The sequence below is a fragment of the Molossus molossus genome, unplaced genomic scaffold (genome assembly GCF_014108415.1).
Source record: "Molossus molossus isolate mMolMol1 unplaced genomic scaffold, mMolMol1.p scaffold_m16_p_12, whole genome shotgun sequence".
In the NCBI taxonomy this organism is placed as follows: domain Eukaryota; kingdom Metazoa; phylum Chordata; class Mammalia; order Chiroptera; family Molossidae; genus Molossus; species Molossus molossus.
In genome coordinates, this window is record NW_023425347.1 from 97630295 (window position 1) to 97655892 (window position 25598).

The 25598-nt window shown below is 44.0% G+C and overlaps 1 protein-coding gene across 3 annotated transcripts in view; it reads left to right on the forward strand.

Annotated features, from left to right (window-relative positions):
* The window catches only part of MTOR (mechanistic target of rapamycin kinase), a 123065-nt gene that overhangs the window by 16097 nt on the left and 81370 nt on the right, over positions 1 to 25598 (forward strand). For all 3 annotated transcript variants that reach the window (XM_036257223.1, XM_036257226.1, XM_036257225.1), the window contains 15 exons: positions 862 to 1077; positions 1416 to 1621; positions 4062 to 4184; positions 4802 to 4891; positions 5015 to 5107; positions 5683 to 5817; positions 6056 to 6185; positions 7509 to 7759; positions 14146 to 14232; positions 16717 to 16884; positions 17345 to 17457; positions 17764 to 17926; positions 19355 to 19447; positions 20062 to 20208; positions 25361 to 25503. In XM_036257223.1, coding sequence (XP_036113116.1) covers positions 862 to 1077; positions 1416 to 1621; positions 4062 to 4184; positions 4802 to 4891; positions 5015 to 5107; positions 5683 to 5817; positions 6056 to 6185; positions 7509 to 7759; positions 14146 to 14232; positions 16717 to 16884; positions 17345 to 17457; positions 17764 to 17926; positions 19355 to 19447; positions 20062 to 20208; positions 25361 to 25503 — 2158 coding nt within the window. The remainder of the gene's footprint in view (positions 1 to 861; positions 1078 to 1415; positions 1622 to 4061; positions 4185 to 4801; positions 4892 to 5014; positions 5108 to 5682; positions 5818 to 6055; positions 6186 to 7508; positions 7760 to 14145; positions 14233 to 16716; positions 16885 to 17344; positions 17458 to 17763; positions 17927 to 19354; positions 19448 to 20061; positions 20209 to 25360; positions 25504 to 25598) is intronic.

Sequence of the window (25598 nt, forward strand, 5' to 3'; positions counted from 1 at the left end):
TTTGTCCCATACTGAGTTTGGGGGCAGATAGTGTTCAGGACAAGTATGCACTAGTTTAAGGAACTAATGCTTCAGAGATGGACCCCCCTAGCTCCCACCTCCAGGCAGCTGATATGGTAATTACGGCTTTAACGTGTGTGAGCAGGGGATTTCAGTGTTTGTATTCCTGTGACTGTGATTTCAAGAATGCTGTGCTGTGTAGTTCAGTTTGGAATTCCAAGCTGCAGGTAAACCCTCACTTATTCCCTAGAGAGATGTAGTTCAGGAGAGAAAAATGGACACTTTTTGAAATTTAAGATTGTGTAGGTGGTGTTAGTCAAGTCTGTAGGGGAACAAGGAAGTACAAAGAGCCTGAACATGCTGTCTGCATACAGACAGCCGTCTGAGTTTTCCCTATTGCAGTTCCCTCACTCATGTTGATTAACACTGAGGACAGTTTATTTGTAATGACTAGAAAGTAGCTATATATAAACCCAGCTTACATCAGGCTCTCTTTTTGGTATTTAAATCAGAAACTGAAATAGATAAGGTAAATTCGACCAGGAGTTGTTTTACTCTCTAGGAATATAAAGGGTCGGGTCAGAATAAAACAAAATGTTTTTTTTTTCTTTGAAGGGAATAAAGGAAGGATTAGGATGTGGGGGTGCCTTTTTTTCTGTCTCCAGCTCTTCTGCCTCTCTTATGCCTTTCTAATGACTGAAAGCTCATTGTTAAGAAGAGTTCTGGGTCAATACCTTGCTGATCAATATCTTGTTGAAAATTGAATTAGTAGCCATAAAATAGAAAATGCAGCTAGTAAGTTTCAGAACTACTGTCTGAAACAGCAGTGATGGTTCTGTTTTCTCTCTCCTTTGTATCCAGGACATTCTCTGACCCAGTTTGTCCGCCACTGTGCGGATCATTTCCTGAACAGTGAGCACAAGGAGGTCCGCATGGAAGCCGCCCGCACCTGCTCCCGGCTGCTTACGCCCTCTGTCCACCTCATCAGTGGCCACGCTCACGTGGTTAGCCAGACTGCAGTGCAAGTGGTGGCAGACGTCCTTAGCAAGCTGCTCGTGGTTGGGATAACAGATCCCGGTAAAGTTGATTAGACAGAAGCAGTCTTGGGAAGTTGAGAGGTTTGGGGCAGTTTCATTGCATGCCCTCTCTAGAGACCTTCAGCCTCAACAAGCGGACATTCAGCTCTTTCTCTGCCAAGGCTTTAGGCTTGGCTGCTCCAGCCTATTGTTCTAAGATAAATCTCTTTAATTCTATTACCTTCGTTCCTGTGAGTAGAGAAAAGAATAACAGGCTAGATGAAAGAAAGGTGTCTGGAATCCTCTCACGAGGCTGATGGCAGTGGAGGTGAACACTGGGGAAGGACCGGAAGGATGAGAGCATTGAAGAGGTGTTCAAAGGCTTACTTGTTCTTGCAGACCCTGACATTCGCTACTGTGTCTTGGCATCCCTGGATGAGCGCTTTGATGCACACCTGGCCCAGGCAGAGAATTTGCAGGCGCTGTTTGTGGCCCTGAATGACCAGGTGTTTGAGATCCGGGAGCTGGCCATCTGCACCGTGGGCCGGCTCAGTAGCATGAACCCAGCCTTTGTCATGCCTTTCCTACGCAAGATGCTCATCCAGGTAATGATATGACAGTCACATCTAGAGGCAATGGGGAGAGGACTTTCATCATGACAGCTGTTTGAGGAAAAAGAGTTGAGGACAAGGGAGGGGAAGAAAGATTAAGATGCCTAGTAAAAGCCACATTTGGTTCCAGGAGTCCACATGTTTTCCCGACTTCGTAATTGCAATTCTAGTGTTTATCACCTCGTAAGCCTCTTGTCAGTATGACTCCATAGTGCCTCTTAGTCCCTGGCTAACCTTTCATGCAGTTCTTTCTTATTCCTGGCAAGTAACCAGTGATTCCATTTCTTGGCGCTCTTCACTGCAGATGGTCTTCTCAGTGCCTCTTGATCCTTCCACACTGCTGCTTTTCTTGCTGATGCAAGGTCAAGCGCAGAGGCCAAGTATAAGGTTCCAATAGTGTTTCTCCTAGTTATTGCCTCTGGTCTGTGGTCCTTGGCTTTCATTCTTAAATAATGTGAGATGCCAGACTAAGCTGCTTGGACTAGACCTTAAGGTAGATGGATTCAGATTGACATTGCTGGTAGATCCAGGAGCATTTTCAATTCCTGCTGAGACCAGTCTTTACCTACCCAAGTGAGTTCTCTGGCCTCCTTGTGAGCAATGCTTAGTCCCGTCCTTCCTGCCTTGTGTTACTTCCTTCCACCTCTTTTGGGTCTTAACGTGGCTCACCCACTCATTTCCTGTCCCCCAACTTCTACCCTGTCCCCACCTCACCCTCTGCTTCCTGACTCTCCTCCACCGTTTCTTTTGAAATAACATGTTTCATAACATATAAAGAACTTAAACTTAGAAAACCATTAATATTATGTAATTTTTACCCTCGAGATGTCATTTATCCACAATCTGTCATAATTAAAGTGACCGTGAATTATATCATCATTCAACAAATTATAAGATTGTACTTACGGTGGTACTTCTGTTTTTAGCCTAATAGTGTATTTCTTGAACTGCTGGCCTGTGTTAGGAATGCCTATTGTTTTGTCTTTAAAATACCGAAGGTTTGGAGAAAATAAATCATTGTTGAGCCTGCTCATCATGCCAAATAAGCACGATGTTGAAATATCTCCTAATGGGAATATCAGTGTGTTAATTCAGTTAACAGACCTTTTGAGCACCCACTCCGTTCCACGTATGCTGGAAGCATACCATCAGGGACCAGGCCAGGTGGGCCCGCGTCCTCTGGAGGCTCCCAGTAAGCTGCCAGTCCGGCTCACTTTCCTCGCACTGGAGGACCTGAAGCACCACTGAGTCAGCATGCCACAGACTGAACTTAGCCTCCGAAACTCCAAAGTTGAAATAATTTTTCTTATTTTTAGGTTTTGATGTGAATTTTCCCAAGTTGAATTGCATATTTTCATGCCTTGATTAAGGGACATTACCTAAATGTACTTTGGTCTTGTTTTGCTGCTCTGATCATGAAGGTGGGCATTGGGTATTGTTACTGGGGTGCAGTGATGCTCTCTGGCTCCGGAGGTGAATTTGGTATACTTTCGTTGGGCCCTGCGCTGCCCCTGAGAGCCGTGCTCTCCTCACTGGGACCCGTGTCCTCCCAGTGAGCCATCTCTCCTTGCTGTCATGGGTCTATTCTTAGTATTCCACTCCATCCTCTCTCACTGCTGTCTGTCCTGGCAGGAAAAAGAGCCTGCTAAGGGGATCCAGGATTCTAAAGTCGATAAACAAGACAAAATACTAATTGTAGGCTCCTCCTCTGGGTAGCTCATGCAGAGAGTTAGCATGAGCTTTGTTTTTTCACGTTCTTCACTGTTCAGAGATTTCCTCCAGCAACTTCAGCTCTTCAGAAGTCTGTCTATAATAAGTTCTTAATGTCTGTGTCACCGTGAGCATAGTGTGCAGTTTGATGGTATTTGAAGGATGTTGGAACAGACATGCGCTTCTGTTCGTTAAGGTCCAAGGGGGTTCTATCGATGTGATCCCTAATTATGTGGGTTTACCGAGATGTGTCTGTAACCACTACTGAATATCCATATTTCTCCTAGCGTCATAGCTGTTCTGTTCTTGGACTCCATTGTCATCGAGTATGGGTATTCTTAGTGACTTGCTATCTGGACAAAGATGTTTCTGGACAAGAGCCCTTCATTCCTCATTTCTGCAAAATGCTGCTCACAGCTATCCCTATTGGTTTTCTCAGTCTTCTGTGACTGCTACACTGTTAAAAGCTGTGCTGTGGAGAGAACTATAGGATCTTGGGTGCTGTGGTAGGAGGAAAGGGGGCAGGTTTCAGAAAGATTTTCTTTCAATCGTTGCTGTATCCAAGACTGAGCTGCAGGGAGTTCTTTGTGTATAGAGTATCAGACAGCTCCCTGATCCGCAGTGGAGTTCTGGCTCCTTCTCCTAGTTTCTGTCCACACTTTCCCTTTGACACACAGTTCCTCTCTAGATTTTCCTCTGTCGTACTGAGCCTTCTTCCCTTCAGATTTTGACAGAGCTGGAGCACAGTGGTATTGGAAGAATCAAAGAGCAGAGTGCCCGCATGCTTGGCCACCTGGTCTCCAACGCGCCCCGACTCATCCGCCCCTACATGGAGCCTATTCTGAAGGTAACGCACAACAGACAGAGAGACTGGCACTTGCTCTGATTGTTGTATGCCCACTCATTCGGAGTGATGGTGGTGGTTCAGTGATCACTGGTACACTGAGCAAAGTAGACAATTTCTTTGGTCCCAGAGACAGAGGCCACGTTAAGCACCAGCTGTTAAAGAATACCAAGAATCTCACCAATTGCAGCAAAGGGCTCTCCTTTTAAGAGATATGATGCTTCAAGTACATCATTAAATGTGTGTTTGGAAAGAAGCAGGTGAATTGCAGTATATAAAAGCTCCCCCAAAATGGAGAAAAAATGAGCTTTCAAATTTGAATGTATTGTTAGAATCATGTGAGGCCTTTCATAACTTATGTGAATTTGGGCAGATGATCATGCTGGTATAATTTAGAGAAGGCATGGGAACTGTTTTTAAATCATGACACTTCCCAGCTCTGTCACATGTCCAGCTTGTGCACAGTATGGAGAAAAGTTTAAGAATCCACACTCCAGAGAAATCCTGAATTCATGAAACATAGAAGTAATTTATCGATGACTGAGATTGTCTCTTGGGTGAATTTTGCTTTTGTAAAAGAAAGGTTTCTTGTAGATTTTTCTCATACCTTCTTTCCATAGGCTTTAATTTTGAAACTGAAAGATCCAGACCCTGATCCAAACCCAGGTGTGATCAATAATGTCTTGGCTACAATAGGAGAGTTGGCTCAGGTAAGGAGACAACTGCTTTTTCCACAGGATGAAGAGAATACTACTTAAACTCTGATGAAGTCAAAATACTTCTTAATGCCATGATTTCTAATCTTATCTACCATCCTCTTTTTCATTTTGTAGGTTAGTGGCCTAGAAATGAGGAAATGGGTTGATGAACTTTTTATCATCATCATGGACATGCTCCAGGACTCCTCTCTGTTGGCCAAAAGGCAGGTGAGTACCCCTGCTTCCTGATGCGGCCAGACTGCGAGGCCAGGGACCTTGTCTGTGTTAGTCACCTCTGTGTCCCCAGCCAATGCCTAGTACAGAGTAGGTACTCAGGACTATTTGCTGAATGAATAAAAGGAAAAAAGACTTAGAACACGAATTAGCTGTTATCCTGACCAAGAGTAACTTTCAGTGAGTATCAGGGCCATTTCCTCTAGACAAGAAAATGCAAAAATCTGTCAGGGCCCGGCCCCTGAAGGGAAAAAGGAAGGGGGAGGCCAGCAGAGCTTCGGCTCACCTCCCCCACGTTGGTCATTGAGGTCAGTAGGTGACTAGGCTAAAATTAAGAACAGTTTTAATTTCCTTTTGAGTCAGACATCTCCTGTTCATCAGGATGTGGAAGTACTGTGTGTTTCCTTTGGGAAAGGTGGGACTGTTCTTTACCTTCTGATTCAGAGATTGCTGTATTGGTTTGAAGCCTTGTTTTTGTGTCCCAACTTTCGGGATTTCTAATTCATTTTAGTGTCTTTACTGGAAATTTTTACTGGCTCAACTCACTAGATGAGTTTTTGTCTATCCAGGTGGCCCTGTGGACCCTGGGACAGTTGGTGGCCAGCACTGGCTATGTGGTGGAGCCCTACAGAAAGTACCCCACTTTGCTTGAGGTGCTGCTGAATTTCCTGAAGACTGAGCAGAACCAGGGCACACGGAGAGAGGTAGGGAACATACACTTGGTCTTTAAAGGCTTTGCTGGGAGAATGGAGACACACACACACACATGTTTGTGGCATTTATACGCTCTGACAGTATCGATTAGACTTCCTGTCCCTCTCCATTTTGTTCAGGTAGCTGATCATTGGGTATGAATTGGGTATCATGGAACACGAGAAGAATAGCCCCTGTAATCAGATGTTGTGATGAATGTTTTCTTTTTCCCTCCCTTTTCCCACCCAGGCCATTCGTGTGTTAGGGCTTTTGGGGGCCTTAGATCCCTACAAGCACAAAGTGAACATCGGCATGATCGACCAGTCCCGGGATGCTTCTGCTGTCAGCCTGTCAGAATCCAAGTCAAGTCAGGATTCCTGTAAGTTGAGGGGACCCCTGAGAGACTTGCCGAGAGTCTCCTTCACAGAGCCCTCGCCAGCCATGTTTAGAAAGAGCCTTGGGCTGGATAACTATGAAATTAGAGCATGTCGGCTCACTTTGCAACTTTGAATAAAAAGTCAGTAGCTTCCTCTTGAATCCTAAGCAGGGTTGCTGCTTCCCAGCAGTCCAGAGTCCTCACATCTGTCCAGGTTCTTTGTCAAGGGTCATCAGGCTAAGTCTGTACTCACTTTTTGGGGGCTGATGAGAGAGAGATGAATTATCACCCCATCACCTCTGTTCACCTCTCACCCTTTGTTAGTGCCGCCCTCCTGTTTTCTATTCAATGCACCCAAGGAGGAAGATGCTTCCTGTTTTAATTGATAGAGAAATCTGAGACAAGGCTCAGGGGCCTGGAAACACTAGTAGCAATCAGATTCCAGGGCTTGTTTGTCCATTAAGTGGTCTGGCCCTAGAGTCCCTTTACCGTTGGACGTTTTACCTGAGAGACTGGGTATTGTGTGGGGATGCAGGAGAATTTTCTAATCATAACCCATTGTCCCTCAGGGCAGACTTATTTCCAAAAGTGTGGAAGTTCAATAGTGGCTCTCCCAATTATTCCAGCAAACTGTCTTTTTCCCAAAATAAAATAATTTGTTCCTAAATTCTATGGATGGGGTCACATTGCTTCCAATTTGTTCTTTATGTTAGAGAAGTATGCAAGTGATGTTATCCTGTCAAGGGCAGAGCCCAAGCGTGTCCCTCCAGCTGTTCCCCTTACTCAGAGGTGCCAATCATCCAGTCTTGCCCTCCTCACTGTGCTGTTAACCACCCGCCCCAGCCACCCTACGTCCTTGAGATCCTTCCTTGTTCAGGAGAGGTAGTATTTGCCACTCACTGGTATCAGTTGCCTAGAGGAACCAAGCAGCTGCTGAACAGATGTTTCCCTAATCTAATTCCCTTTATTTTCATTTGGGGAAGTAATTATTTTTATAGATGGTTTCAGCTACAAAGTTGCGCACTGAAATAGTAAGAAGCTAAGTTAAACATAGTAATTTAGAGAAACCCATCATGTACTCTTTTAGGCTTTAGTGGTTTAGGTAATAGGAAAACCAAAGACTGTTTAGTCCTTGATGTTGAGAGCCTGTTCATTGGTTCCTAATATGTCCTGTATTTCCAGTGGTGTTGGAACAAGGGAGAAAGATATGAATGTTAATGGCTGTCAGGAGGTTTTTTTCCATTGTTGTTAAGTAAACCATGTTCAGCCTAAAGTCAGTCAGGTCACGAATAGCCCATGACTCTCGTCATCATCGTTTTGTCCTAGCTGACTACAGCACCAGTGAGATGCTGGTCAACATGGGAAACCTGCCTCTGGACGAGTTCTACCCAGCTGTGTCCATGGTGGCCCTGATGCGGATCTTCCGAGACCAGTCCCTCTCCCACCATCACACCATGGTTGTCCAGGCCATCACCTTCATCTTCAAGTCCCTGGGGCTCAAATGCGTGCAGTTCCTGCCCCAGGTCATGCCCACATTCCTGAATGTCATTCGGGTCTGTGATGGGGCCATCAGGGAGGTAGGTAGCTAAAACCTCAACCCTTGCTCCTCCCTGCTGTAAGCCACACCTGCATGGAAGGTCCATCTTTGCCTCCCTCAGCTTCCTAATAGCGCACTCTGCTGGCTGTTGGACCTAATACCTCGCCTCTCCCTTAACTTCTGACACGTAGGTGGGCAGGTTTCATCAGGCAGCCCAATTTCCCAAGTTTTCCCTCAGAATGGCTAAAAGATGAGTGTCTGCAGGGAAGCATGGCATTTGATGCTCAGTAATCTAGTGTTCATGTGGTATTAACAGTCGTCTGGTAGGATGTCCCACAGTGTGATTTCTGGCTGCTTTTTCCTGATTAGATTTAGGTCAGACATTTTTAGTGAGAAGACTACAGAGGTAAAGTTGCATGCTTCTTACTGGATCTCATGTCAGTTTGTTCCAAGATTGTTGAACCTAAGTTTGAGCACATGGTTAGTTGGTATCTGTCAGATCTCCCCATTGTGATTCGAGACTGCGTGACTATCCTGTTCCCCAACTACCTTTTACCTAGTGATTTTAGCATTCATTGATGATCCTTGCCTCAATCAGATATCATAGTGGTTGCACAATAATGACTTGCTAGTTCTAGTCTTTCTACTTGTAATAGCTGCAATTTTCTGTAAAGAGGAATTTTCTCCTTTCTCTATTTCTCTCTCTTGCTCTTTTTTTTCTTTTTCTAAACCACAGAACATGCAAAGTGGTTCTGTGATTACTATACCTCTACCTCTACCAACAGCAAACCTATATAAAGTTCAAAGTGGCTTGCAGTTCCTGCTGTTCTTGGAATATGTTCCCCAAAGTTGAATAGTTAGAGTACTGTATTTAAGAGATGCTTGAATTTATTATTTTTCCTTCTGTGAATATGTTCAATTTGATGTACATTTAGAGGAGGTAGTATCATTTAGAAAGTACATTTTCTGCCCTGGTTGGGTAGCTCAGTTGGTTAGGGCATCATCCCAATACTCTAAGGTTGTGGATTTAATACTCTAAGGTTCAGGGTACATACAGGAATCAACCAGTGAATGCATAACTAAGTGGAACAACAAATCGTACGCTAAGGGCACATACCTTGGTTGCAGTTTGTCCCTGGCCCTGGTTGGGTCGTGTGGGTGGCAACCACTCGATGTGTCACTTTCACGTCGATGTTTCTCTCTCTCTTTCTCCCTCCCACTCTATCTGAACAAAAAATGGAAAAAATGTCCTCAGGTGAGGATAAAAAAAAAATCTGTTTAGCTTTGCAGTTTTTCTTGAGACAGTTTCGGTCACATTGTTCTCAGAAGTTATTTATTTTATCTAAGCAGTAAAATCTGTTGGCATATTTTTGTTTACACTGTTTTTTTATATTTTTTTCTTATTAGAGATTTGTCATAATATTTTTCTTTTCAAAGAACCAACTTTTGCTTTTGTTGATCTTCTCGTATCTTTAGTGTTTTGTTTTTTCTTTATTACTTTCTCCTATTTTCTCTGCTTTTTAAAAAAAAATTTAAACATTTGAATATTAGCTCATTATTTGTCAACCTTTCTTTTTGTCTTATATAATCTGTTTAGGCTGTACATTTAATGCCAAGTATTATTTAGCTGCATTCAAAACTTTTTAAAAATTTATTGAGATGAAATTTACACACCATAAAATTCACCCTTCTTAAGTGTAAATTCAATGATTTGTGGTATATTTACAGAGTTGTGCAACCATCACTACAATCTAATTTTAGAAAATTTCCATTACCCCCGAAAGAAACCTCCTGCCCATCTGCAGTTATTTTCCATTCCTACCCCATCCCTAGGTAACTAGCCATTTAATCACTTTTTGTCTCTAGATTTGCCTTTTTTGGGCATTTCATAGAACTGGAATCATAGGTGATTTTTTGTGTCTAGCTTCTTTCACTTAACGTAATACTTTTGAGGTTCCTTCATACTGTAATATGTATCAGTAGTCCATTCTTTTTTGTTGTTGAATAATAATGCAGTATTTTCATTATTGTTCAGAAATAAGTATTTTCTAATGGTTGTTATTTCTTCTTTCACCATTGAAAGAAGGATGTTTTAATTTGCAAACTTACAGAATTTTTTTTTTTTTTTTTTTATCCTCACCCGAGGATATTTTTCCATTTTTTGTACAGATAGAGTGGGAGGGAGAGAGAGGAAGGGAGAGAGAGAGAGAAACATCGATGTGAAGGGACACATCGAGTGGCTGCCACCCGCACGACCAACCAGGGCCGGGGACAAACTGCAACCGAAGTACGTGCCCTTAGCGGGAACCGAACCCGGGTCTCTCCGGACCGCAGGCCGATGCTCTAACTGCTGAGCCAAACCGGCCAGGGCGAAACTTACAGAATTTTAAAGCTCTCTTTTGTTGTCTTTCTAACTTAATTGCACTGAGTTTTGATTCTTTGATGTTTGCTGAAACTGCCTTAACAGTCTGATAATGCTTGTTCAGTTTTGATCTATGCTTCCCCTGTGCTTGGGAATAGTGTGGATATGCTAATGTTATGCACAAGGTTGTACATAGGTCATTAGATTATTCCTTACTGTGTTCAAATCTTTTGTATCCTTAATTTTTTGTTTGCCTAATTTATCAATTACTGACAGGAGTGAGATAAAAATCTCCCTTTATAGCAGTGGGTTTATTAATTTCTCATATTTTGTCAGTTCTGTTTCATATATTTTGGGTTAAATTATTAGGTACATACAAATTTTAAATTATATCTTCCTGACAAATTCAATCTTTTATCATTTTGCAGTGACCCTCTTTACTTTAATTAATACCTTAAAATTATTTTGCCTAATATTAATATAGCTACACCAGCTGTTTTGGGGAAGGTATATGTCTTTTTTCTTATCCTTTTACTTTTAAGTATCTTGTGACTTTTTGCTTTTAGAATGGTTTATCTTGATAATAATATAATAATATAGCTAGATTATCTTTTTAATCCAATTTTTAAAATCTTTGTCTTTTAGTCATTGCATTCAGCCTAAATAAATTTACTATGATTGCTGACATGATTTACTTCCACCATATTACTGCTAAACTTTGTCTGTTTATTCATTTTCTTTCTTTTCTGTCGTTTTTTGGCTTGAGCTTTCATTTTTTCTTTCACCCTCTACTTGTTGGCTACCTTTAATTTTATTAAACATTTTGTAATGGAATATTTTCATCATAAAAGTAGGTGATTTATATTAAATTTTCATACTCATCAATTATTATTATTAGCATTTTATCAATTTGGTTTTATCTTATTTCCCCCTCACTCCAACATACACACACACACTTTTTTCCGGGGTATTTTACAGCAAATTTCAGATATTACATTTTTTTGCCAACAAATATTTTTTTCCCACATAACCAAAATGATGACACATATAAAAATTAACATAAATTGCTTGGCTGGTGTGGCTCAGTGGTTGAGTGTTGATCCATGTACCAAGAGGTCGCTGGTTCGATTCCCCATCAGGGCACACGCCCAGGTTGTGGACCCAATCCCCAGTGAGGGAAATGCAGGAGGCAGCCAATCGATGTTCTCTCTCATCAATGTTTCTATCTCTGTCTCCCTCTCCCTTCCTTTATCTCTAAAAATCAATACAGAAAAAAAGAATAACATAAATTTTAATATCTAAGACCAGTCCTTCTTCAACTGTTGTCCTTGTTCATCTTAAAATGTCTTTTCATACTTTATTTATTCAAATCAGAATTCAAATAAAGTCTCCACATGGCATTTGGTGCATATATCCAATTCTCTTTCTATTTTCATTTTTCCTCCACTTTTTTTTCATGCCATGTATTTGTGGAAGAAACCAGGTCAGTTGTCCTATAGAATTTTTCATTCTGGATTTGGCTGATTGTATCTTCACGGTGTCTTTTAACTTGTAAACTGGTTAGATTTGGAGGCTTGACTAGATTCAGGTTCCATTCCAGATTTTCGCCATTGTCTGTCAGAGATGCATTCTCTATATTTCTTCACATTCATTTTCTGTTCACTAATTCTTCAGCTGTGGTTTTTTGACCTGTCACTGAATATTTAGTTTTAACTACACTTTTTTTTTTTTTTACTATTTCTAAAGTTATCCTAGATTCTTTCAAATATGCCTAGTATTGTTTGGTGCTATCTTGTTTCTTACTGTTTTTATTCTCACCTATTTCTTTAAGCATTTTAAGCAGGTTTATTTTCTATCCAGCAATTCTAATAGATAAAATCCTTGATGGGTCTAATTCTGTTGTTTATTATTTCTGCTGAGTTACACTTGCTTTGGTCCATTCTGCGTGTTTTATAACTTTGGATCATGTATCATATGCAGCTGGGCTTTCTTTGGAGCAATACTAGAAAGTCTGCTCTGGATTTACATTTGCTTCTGCCAGGTGGTCCAGGAGAACTTGAAGTTAATTTCTTGGCTTAGAGTCTCTCAGGCCACACAGATAGTTAAATCTATATGAGAGTGGCCTGGAATCACAAACTCATAGGAAAGACAGTTTTTCTACCTAGACCTCACATCAAGACTGACAAATTTCTTCTGTTTCCTTTTACTAGTAGGCCAGTTGGGAATGGGTGTAGGGGGTTGGACTGGGATCCACCCTTTCTCCTAATAGATAGTCCTTTGAAGGTCTGGCTTTATGTGAAGAGTTTCAGTTCTGATGATCTCATAACAGTGTTTGTTATCTTTTATGCATTATTTTTGGCTTTTTATAGCAGGGGGATTTGGAAGGAGATCTAATCCACCATATTTCAGGAACACTGTGTGTTCTTTTAAAACACAAAATTGTCAGGGGAAAAAGAGAAAACAACTTGTGAAAGAAATCTAAGGAAGAAGAAAGATGGTTGCTGGGCTCCCTGCCTGTGAATGAGGCACTTGCCTGTCTGCCTGCGTGTGCTGCTGCGCCTTATGAATCAGCCACTGGAGAGCTTTCCCCACTTACCCCTCATAGGAAATGACAGCAAGGATCAGGAGGCTTTGTCCTGTCTGTCCCCAGGCCTTCCCTGGCCTCCCTGCCATCCCCACTGCCCTGTTTTTCCTCCAGGGCAGAGTTTCAGCAGTTCTTTCAGATTTTACATAACAAAAATGTAACTAAAGAACCATTATACTTAGAGGCTCATGTTCTTTGATCTCTGCATTGTACTTTTATAGGGACCATTTCACAAGAACTGTCAGCAGGGATTCTATGAGGAGGGGTCCAGTTGATAGACAGAGGTGGCTTTGCTGAGTGGAACCTGTGCCATGCAGTGACCAGTCCTGACCACCTTAGAACCATGTCATTAGAGAATTAGTCCAGACTCGCTTTGAACCCAGTCCTCTATGTCCTGTCAGTCTCATTCCTCAGGTAATGGGTTCTGAGTTCTCTAAGTTTGCTACTCACTGAAACACCATTATCCCCAACTTAGCCAAGTTTCAAAATGTAAATAAGGCTGAGAATATGTATGTTCATCACAAAATTATCCTTGTTCGTGGAGGGCAGCAAAGCCATAGAGAGCTATAAAAATCTTTTGGGGAGGGGCATTTACAATGTGATTTGCTACTTAATATTGACGTGTAGCACTGTCTGAAGATCATAACAGAATAAAAACTACCCCTGGAAGACCTCTCTAATCTGGAAAGTACTTGGGGTTTTTCTTCCCCACGCTCTTCTTATTCCCAATTTTATTTAGAAAGAGGATGACATCTTTCCTTACAGTTGCAAGGTACCACCCTAAACAGAATCTCCTTATCCCATCCCTTCCCAGTCTGCTTGCTGTTTTGGTTCATAATTTCTTAGAGACAGTTAACTAATTAATTAAGATCTAAGTGATTGATTTAATTATAATAAATGAACTACAGTGCCCATAATTGTTAGCTGTATTTATTTTAGGAAGTAAGGGGTAGTGAATTAGGGTTGAATAAACAAAAGGTACATTTACAGTTGATTCAAGTTTTATGTTCATTTTTAAGTCTGATGACTCCGGAAATCCTTCAGTGATAGCTGATGTCCATTGAGGGGTTATAGTATTCGTGTCCCTGTGCTAGTGCTTTCCAAGTATTGTCCTGTTTCACTCTTGCAACAAGCCTATGAGACAAAAACTGTTACCTCCATTTTCCCACTGAACAGGCTGGGTGCAGAGAGATGAAATGACATTCACAAAGCTCATGGTGTTAGAATGGCTCAACATAGCCGGTTTGGCCCCAAAGCCCCTGCTCTGCAGTAGCTGGCTTGCCTGGTGTGTAAAGCCATTGACGGTTGTCTCTAGCCCCCATCACCATCGGTTTTAAGTCTGATTCTTTGCAACTTAGTAGATGGGGTGGCGTGGAAATTGATTCCACAGTTGTCTTGTTTCATTCACATGGACTTAGGGTGAACCTGGGAGTTCTGTGTCCTTCCTGGTGCCAACTTGCTGACCTCTTCTCCATTTCAGTTTCTGTTCCAGCAGCTGGGAATGTTGGTGTCCTTTGTGAAGAGCCACATCAGACCTTATATGGATGAAATAGTCACCCTCATGAGAGTGAGTAGAAAGTAACACTTGGTCTGTTCATCAATGTTTGGGTCACGGAATATTCAGAGCAGGTGTGGATAATGGACATTTTTTTTCATGGGTTATGGCAGAAGTCTTACAACTCAAGTATAAAGTGGAGGAAGGTGTCACTGAATTAGGAAAGGGGGTGGAGGGCTGTTGCTGCAGGCACAAGACAACAGGTGTGAAGTCTAAGACGGTAATTGTTCTGCCAGAAACAGGCTCTTCAGCTCTCTGCCTCACACACGAGTAGAGCAGTTTCATTATAATCACAGCAGGGCTTCACTGTTCCCGGGAAAGCCCTCTTCCCAACTGCCCGTGGCACCATGGCCTTGAGAGCACTGGGGACTGGGCTGCCCAGGGCTGCCGAGTGCAATGGCCTCCTGTCAGGCCCTGAGGAAGAGGGTGCTTTACCCGCCACCTCTGAAAGCCTGCGGGCCGCCTGGCTGCAGTGCACACGCTCCGGAAAGGCTCCCGTCCCAGATTTTATAACGCGTCAGGCACTGTTATAAAGATAACGAGGACTCCCCATTGATGGCAATAGGATGTTCTGTTTGAGGGGGAGGCCTGCTTCCTGCTGTTCTATATAATTTCAATGTCTCTGTTGGGAGGGTTGCTGTGCAGAGATGGCTATGTCCTCAAAGAATCAGAAGACAATTCTTCCGGTGATTTCTGTTCTTCTACACCAGACCTTTGTAGTTAGCTTGGAAGAAGCCAGAGGACTAAAATCAAAGTGGCTGGCTTCAAAAATGAAACTTCCCCAAACTGGGTCTCAGAACTGAGAATTCCTCTGTGTATGAATAATTAAAGCTGCTCTGTTCCCTGACTCCTGCTGCAGCAACCCCTGTGCAAGGAAGTCAGACGAATGCTGAAGAGCGTGGTCCCGGGGAGAGGGACAAGGGAGAAGCCGTATACTTGTGGTTTGAAGCTGAAGTAATTTGTGACTTATTCCCCCCAAAAGACTAATGACCAAAACAGGGGTTTGAAGAGGGGTGCCTCACACCTGCAAAATACAGCTTTCATTTCTTCCAGGATAGAGAAGGTGCAACAGGGCTGCTCTTTGGCTGTCGATCCTGGGCATTTTAATGAGCTCCCCCGAGCCCAGGAAGGGAAGAGTCTTTGTGAACACTGATCCAGCCCACTTCCCTGGGCAGGCTGCCTGGCTTCTTCGAGCAGAGCAGCCCCTGTGAGGAGCCGAGAGAATACAGTGGGGAGGGAGCGGGGCTTTCTCTCAAGAAGGCAGAGTGTAGTCCGAGTGAATGGACAGCAGAGCAGCTGGAGACCGTTCAGATCTGTGGTGTGTCTTTGGCAGAGCTTTCTTATCTAGAGGAAAGTAGCATTTTCAGAGAGAATACTTCTCCCTCCAAGCAGAGAGAAGGTGTGGTTTTTACTTTCTAAACTATTGTGCTTCAAAAAAATGTTTTAAGTACCTTATGCTTCTACAGAGCCTTTCTCCTGAGGAGTTATCCTTTTTTTCATTGATTTCTACTCTGAATTATTTGGGGGCCCAAGAGTATTAATAGGCTTGTGTTGCCTTCATTAGGGTTTCTATTATCAGTACATCTCCTACCTTGGAGCGTCTAAAGAAGGCAGGAGGCAACTATCTTTTTTAGTTGACTTGACATTACAGCTTTTCCTGGAGTCAGAGACGTGGACCAATCTGCCTTTCAGTGCCGAGGCAGGATCTGTGGCCAATTGACCACGTTTTTATTTTAGTAACTGATTTAGAATGTAATTGTATGGGTATATAGAAGTGCTGCTTTTGTGGCACTATCCAGGCCTGAAAATGATATGGGACAGTTGTCAGGTGATAACTAGCAAAGTCTAAATTCAGAAAGGGCAGGAAACCTTATTAACAGTGGACTCACCCTCTGGGAGAGACCAGGTGGTACCCAAAGTAAAGAATCCACCCTGGATGTCCTGAGAGCTCCAAGCTACATAGACTTAGGCATTTGTTCATTCCGTGAAGGTATGTTTGGGTGGTTGCAGTATGCCAGGTGCTCTGCTAGATTCTGGGGAAACAGGTGGATCGAAAGGGTTCTTGCCTTCGCCAGTGTACAGTCTGGTAGAGGAAGGGTTGCAAAGGTAATTATGAGTGCTAGAAAAGAGGGGAGCAAAGGGATCCAACGTGGATAATGGAAGGAGAACAGGAAAGCCTTCACAGAAGTGAGGCTTTAGCTAGGTCTAGAAAGATAAGGCTTAGTTGAGCAAGAGGTGGGATTCTAGGCAAGGAGCCGCATGAGCAAAGCATAGAGGAGCAAAGGAGCCTTGTACATTCAGAGAAATGCAGTTTTAATGTGTTCACCATCACTGTGACAGGATACAAGGAGGCCCAGGGAGAGGAGAAGAGGAAGGAGTTCATCCTGGGCAGACTGTGCTCACTACATTTTTGCTCCTTTCAGCCATCTCAGTTCCTTGGTTCATGTTGCAGCAGAGGGGAACCTGGCTTTGCTCCTGTCTCTTTCCTCTTTATAGGAATTCTGGGTTATGAACACCTCAATCCAGAGCACGATCATTCTTCTCATTGAGCAAATTGTGGTAGCTCTTGGGGGTGAATTTAAGCTCTACCTGCCCCAGCTGATCCCACACATGCTACGGGTCTTCATGCATGACAACAGCCCAGGCCGCATCGTTTCCATCAAGGTGAGTAGCCAGGGCATCCTCTAGAGAGATTTCCAGCATCCATCAAGGTCAGCTAAGAGACAAGACCCTGTTCTGAGTGACCGGGTGGTGTTTGATCCACAAGACTGAATCCAAAGAATACTAATACCTGCCGCTCGCAGCTTACAGTTTGCAGAATGTCTCCTTAATTATCCTTCTGTTTTGTCTCCTCTAATGGATTATGCTTGGTAAATGTTTTATCCCAGACCAGTTTTCTCTGTTATCTAGTAACAGATTCCTTACCAATTGAAATAAGCTCAGAGAAAGCAAAGTAATATATAAGCAAAATAAAGTGAGGGGAGAAAATGCCACCAAAAGAATGTAGTTCAGAACCACTTAATAAAGGCTTCTCAGAGTCCCCACAGAAGTTCGGATTCTCCATAGCACTGCCCCTCCGTGTGCTTGGCACTGACTGCACCTGTCCATTTGCTCGCTATGGCAGTTGCTGGCCGCAATCCAGCTGTTCGGTGCCAACCTGGACGACTATCTGCACTTGCTGTTGCCCCCCATCGTGAAGCTGTTTGACGCCCCTGAAGTTCCACTGCCATCTCGAAAGTAAGCTCCTGCCCTTCGGGATGAACAGTCAGCAAGCTTTTAGTGTTTTGTTAAAAATGTCCTATTTTAAAATTCCCAGGTCATCTTTTTGTTGTTGTTGTTATTGCAACTCCCATTATTTGGATCCAGAAATGTCCCAGGTTTATGGAAATGTTACCTGTCCCTGTCCCACTGAAGTATACGTTGGACCCATAATTCCTCAGAAGCCATCCCTTCCCATTTGGTGCTGATGACTAAGATAGCCCTCAGCCACTCCGCTCCCTTCGGACTGTGTGAGCAAGTACTGTATGTTAGCGATTGTTGTAGGGCTGCACTGGAGACTGTGGACCGCCTGACGGAGTCCCTGGATTTCACCGACTACGCCTCCCGGATCATCCACCCGATTGTTCGAACCCTGGACCAGTGCCCAGAATTGCGTCCCACAGCCATGGACACGTTGTCTTCACTCGTCTTCCAGCTGGGGAAGAAGGTAAGGCAGCCTGAGCAGACATGCTGTTCTGCCTGCCTTTGAGAAGAAGACAGTGAACTCAAACCTCTGCCAGAAAACGAGGAATTATTGACACTTTTTTTCTTCCTTTATTCAGCAAATATTTATTGAGCCACCTATGTGTGTTAAGTGCTGCTCTGGGGATAACACAGTAAACAGAATGATGTCCTTGTTTTTGCAGAGCTTACGTTCCAGTGAAGCAAAAGCTAATAAACTCAGTCTATCTCATAGGAGTGATGGTAGGAGTGGGAGAGATGCTTTTTAGTCAGGGTAGACAGGGAAGACCTCTGTTAAGGTAACATTTGAGTAGAAACCTAAATAAAGTAAAGGTCCAGTCCCAGAGAGTTGGATGCAGGCAGAAGGAATAGCAGTGCAAGGGTGAGAGATGGCAGCATGCTAGAAGGAACAGCAGGAGAGCAGAGTGACTTCAGAGGAGGAAATGGGGGAACATGCTTGGAAAAGGTCAGAGATAAGGCAGGGCTGGGGTGGGATGAGAAAACTAGGTGTTGTAGACCAGCGATTCTCAAAGTGTGGTCCCAGCCCTGACCTGTGGCTCAGTGGTTAGTGTGAGCCTGAGCACCAAAGGGTTGTGGGTTCGATTCCCAGTCAAGGGCACATACCTGGGTTGCAGATTCGATCCTTGGCCCCAGTTGGGGCATGGGTGTGAGGCAACCAATGGATGTGTCTCTCTCACATCAGTGTTTCTTTTTCTCTCTCTCCCCTTCCTCCCTTCCACTCTCTCTAAAAATCAATAGGAAAAAATATCCTCAGGTGAGGATTAACAAAAAAAAAAATGTGATCCCAGATGAGCATTGTCCTAGTCTACATAGCTGGGAACTTGTTAGAGATGCAGTTGCTCAGCCTCAGCCCAGGCCCACTGAACCAGAAGCTCTGGCTGTGGAGCCAGAAATCTCTGGTTTCATAGTGCCGCGCCCTCTTCCTGGCCCCAGTGATTCTTATGCCATTTGCCCGTTACTGTTGTAGCCATTGTAAGTACTTTGGCTTTTACTCTGAGCCAAGACTAGAAATCTCTCTCACATCGATGTCTCTCTCTCTCTCTCTCTCTCTCTCTCTCTCTCTCTCTCTCTCTGTCTCTCTCTCTGTCTCTCTCTCCCTTCCTCCCTCCCTCCCTCCCTCCCTCCCTCCCTCCCTTCTACTCTCTCTAAAAATCAATGGAAAAAATATCTTCAGGTGAGTATTAACCCCCAAAAAAGCTGTCGTACTAACCCAGATGGAAAATGATGGGGATAGATTTATAGCAGGAGGGGGTAAAAAGTGATTCTTCTGAATACCACAGAGCTAGCCCCAAACCCAGAAGAAATAGCTATAATGTAGTGGTGGTAATGTTCTTTTCTCTACTTTCCACTCTACAAAGTAATAGTTTCTGATTTCCTTCCTCTCCTGTTATAGTACCAAATCTTCATTCCAATGGTGAATAAAGTTCTGGTGCGACACCGAATCAACCATCAGCGCTATGATGTCCTCATCTGCAGAATCGTCAAGGTGAACTGCCCTTCATTTTTGTTTCCAAGTCCCTCATGGTCTTTCCTATTGGTATATTCTTGTAATCTTGGCTATGGGAGTATATCTACCTTTTTAGTTTTCCACTAGGGATTGGAGAACTTTCTATAAAGACAGTAAATATTTTCAACTTTGTGGGCCCTGTGGTCTCTGTTGCAGCCACTGAACAGGCCTGGTTGCATACTACTAATACTTTGTTTATGGACACCAAAATAGGGTGCTGTGAGAATTTTCATGTGTTACACAGTATTGATCTTCTTTTGATATTTTTTCAACCATTTAAAAATGTAGAAATACCAGTCTTGGCTCTTGGGCCACACAGGCGTAGGCCATGGGCTCTTTGCTGCCCCTGCTCCTCATCACCATTCCTCACAGTCACTTCCTCTTTGCTAGTTGCATGGTCATCCTCTTGTCAGTGCTCGACAGTGTCCAAGAATGACTGACAAACACTGATCTACATTCGTCCGTACCAGAGCCATACCTACCTAAATCCTGGCTCTTCCAGAAGGCGTGAAGCTCTCAGGGCTTAGGGATGTTTTCTAAACGGGGAGCACCTTGTGGAGTTGCAGGTTTTGTCTATAAATCTCTGGTTGCAGGGCTACACCCTGGCCGATGAAGAAGAGGACCCTTTGATTTACCAGCATCGACTGCTGAGGAGTGGCCAAGGGGATGCATTGGCTAGTGGACCAGTAGAAACGGGGCCCATGAAGAAACTGCACGTCAGCACCATCAACCTCCAAAAGGCAAGTCCATGGTTTCTTGGGAGACTTGGAGAGGAGAGCCCTGTTCTTCTCTTTTGTTCAGAACCTTCAGTTCTTGCTACATTTTGTTTAAAACAACCAAAAACCTCCCTGGCCGGTTTTGCTCAGTGGTTAGAGTGTTAGCCTGCAGTCCAGAGAGACCCGGGTTTGGTTCCCCCTAAGGGCACGTACCTTGGTTGTAGTTTGTTCCCGGCCCTGGTTCAGTCGTGTGGGTGGCAGCCACCTGATGTGTTCTTTCATGTTGATGTTTCTCTCTCTCTCTCTCTCTCTCTCTCTCTCCCCCTCCCATTCTATCTCAACAAAATATGGATAAATGTCTGGTGAGGATTTTTAATAAATAAATAAATAAATAAAACAACCAAAAACCAACCCAAGAATTTTTCTGAAAATCTAGATACCATAAACTTAGGTCATTTTGTCTTTCTCAGGGTGTCTGAATTACAATTTTTTTTTATTAAATGAAGCGGGGAAAATGAAGAACAAAGTATCCTTTTGTGTTCCCTTGAGCTTTGATAATAGAACACTTTGTTGCAAGTAACTTTTTATCTTCACCCAAGGACATTTTTGCATTCATCTTGAGATAGAGTGGGAGGGAGAGAGGGAGGAAAAGAGAGAGAGAAACATTGATGTGAGAGAGACACATCAAGTAGTTGCCTGCCACCCACACAACCCCAACCCGGACCAGAGACAAACCACAGCCTAGGTACGCGCCCTCAGCAGGAACTGAACCTGGGCCTCTCTGGTTTGCGGGCTGACACTCCAACTGCTGAGCCAAACCAGCCAGGGCGCAAATAACATTTTTACATGAACGGAACACAACCAGTGAGCCCCTAGTTAGCAATGAGCCTGATGCAGGATCTTTAAAGCAGTGCATCTCAAACTTCTCAGGCCCATGGAGCTTACCAGCCACTGGGGAGCTTGTTAAAATGCTTGTTCTGATTCAGGCGGGTCAGGGTCAGTCCTGATATTTTGCATTTCTAACAGATTCCCAGGTGATGCCCAAGTTTGGTTCATGGACCACACTTTGAGTAGCAAGGATTTTTATTTTTGTAGATAAGTACTGAATTCTTTGTGCTATGCTGACCGAAGCCTGGGATATACCCAGCTTCTCACCATGAATGCCATCATGGTATTCCTCATCCTTTATTACACACTTTGTGTGTAGCAGCGGATCAAGGTGGAGAACTGGGCAGGTCTGGGTCCCAGCTGACCTTTTCTCTTCTTGGCCAAGCTCGTAAAGATGTGAACACAGACCTGTGAGCATGTGTTCCCACTCAGTTCATAACATTTGGGGTTTATTACTGACTGTGATGTCAGTCTTTATCTGCCCAGACAGCTCTGCAGTGACCACTGCTGAGAGACGGGTGATGGTTTCAGCTGGGCAAGAGACCCCCGGGTCAGGAGTGACGCAGCTCTCCCACTATGGGCTTTGGACTGCTAGTCCCAGACTCCAGGAGGAAGAGAAAGGTCATGAGACACCTGGCCTTTCCGGGCGGTTGTGAGGCCACCCTGATAACACCTCACACTTGAGGGAAGGACCAAGCAACGAGGCCATTTCCACCCAGATGTTTTCAACCTGCCTAGGTTCAGAATGTTCTTCCCACCAGGCAGCTGTTCACCCTGCTTTAGAGTTTTGGTCTCTATTTTAGGAAATTCCTCAGTAGTCTAGCTTGCTTCCAGGAAGTTTTGTCTTCTACCCAGAACTTGGAAAAATAAGCATAACCATTGCCAAATAGAAAAAAGAATGAAATCTCTAGATTATCTAACCTAAGAGAAGAGATCAAGTTAAAAAACCTTAAGCAAAATCCCCCAGAGCTGCCGCTCAGCTCCATTTCATCGAAAAGTAAATTGTGCTTCTGCATATTTATGCAATGATAATTAGGGCTTGGTATATTTATCAGTTTTAACCAGCTTTCAAAAGAACAATTTGCCACCTCAGTCACCTTTCTTTTGGCTGTGCTAAGAGAGGATTTATGTGGTAAGGGAAACCTAAAAACCATTTATGTATATGTGTGGAATGCCTTATAGGATTTTCAGCAGCTTTTACTGTCTTAAGATCATCTCTTGAGCTTATCTTCTAAATGAGTAGGCTGACATCCCCACGTCCTGCACCAGCATGCCCAGATGAGGCTGTCAGCAGGCAGTGAGCAGGCGGCAGAAGGAAACTGGGATCTAAACAGTTACTACAAACCCAGAGGATTGGGAGTTGATTATGGTTTAAATTAAAGAACAGCAGGGAAAGATCCATGTGGAGGACTTAGCCTGATTGATAGATTGTGCAGTTGTCCATTAAGCTAAGATTTTTAAAAAGACCTATTAGCTGCCATTGATCAGATGGTAACGACAATAGCAATAACAGCTACCAGCACTTGTAGAGTGCTTTCCACATGTCAGGCACTGTACGTGTAGTGACTCATTTAATCTCCTTAATAACACTGAGTTAAGTGCTATCATTAATGTCCCTGTTTTCCAGATGGGGACATTGAGGCGCTAAAGGTTAAGTAATTGCCCAATATCAGCTAGTAAGTGGTGGAGCCAGGCTTTGACCTGGACATGGTGACTCCAGAGCCTGGTCTCTTAACCGCTGTGCTGAATTGCCTCTGCCTTCCCCAGGCTCAACCTCACATCACTAGAGGGCAGAGACATTAGTGATACTTTCTTGTATATGTCCAACTTCTAAAATGCCGTGTACTACAATGCAGCTATCCAGAAACCCATTGTGTAGGGAGGAAGCCACAAATCCATGGATGGGAAAGGACTGATGTTCCCATTTCATTTAGCAGAACAGGGTCTAAAAGGCAAGTCTTTGGTGTCCGTTGTTTTGTTTTTTTTATCCTCACCCGAGGATATTTTTCATTTTTGTTCAGAGTGGGAGGGGGAGAGAGAGAGAGAGAGAGCACGCGTGCACGCAACATCAATGTGAAAGGGACACATCGAGTGGTTGCCACCCGCACGACCCAACCAGGGCCAGGGACAAACTGCAACCGAGGCACATGCCCTTAGCGGGAACTGAACCCGGGTCTCTCCGGACCGCAGGCCGACGCTCTAACCGCTGAGCCAACTGGCCAGGGCTGCTGTCTGGTTTTAGTCTTCCTTCTAGTTCAGGGGTTTTCATTGTATGCTCAGTGAGAATCCTTCACATAATATTTTAGTTTGTCTCTCGTAGTGTCTCTCCTTCAGTTTCTGACATGAAATTAATACAGTAGTTTGTTTAATATCACTCATTGGTAACTCATCAAAAGCAGCAGCAAATTGTACACCTAAAACCTATATAATTTTATTAACCAATGCCACCCCAATAAATTTAATAAAAAAGAAAAAGAAAAGCAGCAGCTAATCTCCTGTTTATCCCAGGGAGGGGAGGGGTTGAGTCGTTGATGGTTAAGTGCTATAGCACCTGGGGGTCTCTTCACTCCCTGGACCACTTCACCTGAGAACTTCTCTAACTTCTGTGATTTCCTTGTTTAGGGAGGATCGACATGTCTGTTCTGCTGGAGAAATCTTTTAAGAAAATATTTTTAAAGTTTGGGATTTAGCCCTGGCCAGTTTGATTCAGCAGTTAGAGCATTGGCCCTCAGACCAAAGGGTTGTGGTTAGATTACTGGTCAAGGGCACATACTGGAGTTGCAGGTTGGATCCCTGGCCCTGGCTGGGGTCATGCAGGAGGCAACCAATCAATGTGTCTCTCTCACATAGATTTTTTTCTCTCTCTCTTCCTTCCCTTCCACTCTATCTAAAAACCAATGGAAAAATATTCTCAGGTGCCGATTAAAAAAAAAAGTTTGGGATTTAGTAGTTAGGACCAGGCCAATTCAGAGAGATGGCATTTTGATAGTAGTTGCAACCACTATTTGCTCATCTTTTCCAGCTAGTCCCTTAAGATAACATTATCCTCAGATGAGGAAGCCTGAGGCGCAAATGCAACAGACAGGTGTGCCACAGTGTGCCATTACTGCCGAGTAGCAGAACCGGGATCCCAGCCAGGTGTTTCTAACCTCAGAGAAACAGGCACCCACATGCCCAGCACTGACTGCCAGCACTGTTACAAATCCGTTACACATAAAATCTTAGTTAACCCTTAAAACACCTAGGAGTTGGGAACTCTTTTCCTTATTTTACAGAGGAGGAAATCAAGGCATAATATAAAAGAGAGAGAGAAAAAAGCCCTGGCCGGTTTTGCTCAGCGGTTAGAGCGTCCCGGGTTTGGTTCCCGCTAAGGGCATGTACCTCGGTTGCAGTTTGTCCCCGGCCCTGATTGGTTGTGTGGGTGGCAGCCACTCGATGTGTCCCTTTCACGTCGATGTTTCTCTCTCTCTCTCTCTTCCTCTCCCTCCCTCCCACTCTATCTAAACAAAAAATGGAAAAATGTCCTCGGGTGAGGATAAAAAATAAAATAAAAAAAAGAGGAGGAAACTGAGGCACAGAGGAGTTAAGTAATTTGCCCAAGATTAGACAGCCAGATTTACACTCAGGCCACTGAGCTCCAGAGAGTGGCTGTTGGCCACAGCATTCTACTGCTGCCGTCAGAGCCCGAGTCTTTCTGCCCACCTCCCTGGCCGCCCCTGGGGGACTCTTGGGGCTGGAGGGCTCAGAGTTGAGGGCAAGTACTAGAAAGTAAAAATTAAATCTGCTCTGTGCCTTTGTCTCATTCCCTTATGGTGCCATGTGCATTGGGCTCACTGCTCACCTGACTATAACATGACTCATGATGCTGAGGACCTGAGCATTTCCCTCTACATGTGCCACTCTGCTGTCAGATGAGCCGGAGTCCAAATACAGAGAGTGCCCAGGGCCCTTCACACGCTGCCGGAGGCCATTAGTTGAGCACTCCGAATGTGACAGTCCCCATCCATTTTGGGTCTGTAGAGCTCTCTGCTTTGCTGATAGAGTCCAGCACAGATGAATTGTAAAACGGGCTTTTTCTATACTGTGGTATATGTTCTAGAGGTTGCTGATTTTGCTTTATGGCTTTTAACTAAATTTTGCTCATTTGTATTTGTGCTTGGGGGGAATTTTATCATGAGGGGTTTAATTTTATAAATCAAAGAAGTAGAACAATCATTCAATCAATGGGAGCTCTTTACAATTGGCCCTTGAAGCTGATGGTTTTCCATTGTCACCTGTGGGATTACAGGCCTGGGGAGCTGCCAGAAGGGTCTCCAAAGATGACTGGCTGGAATGGCTGAGGCGGCTGAGCCTGGAGCTGCTGAAGGACTCCTCGTCGCCCTCCCTGCGTTCGTGCTGGGCCCTGGCTCAGGCCTACAACCCAATGGCCAGGTATGATGTGCCAGGGCTCCTTCTGCCCGGCTGCAGTTTGGAATGGAGAGGATCTGCGTATAGAAGATGACATAAAAGAACTGATAAGAGCCCTG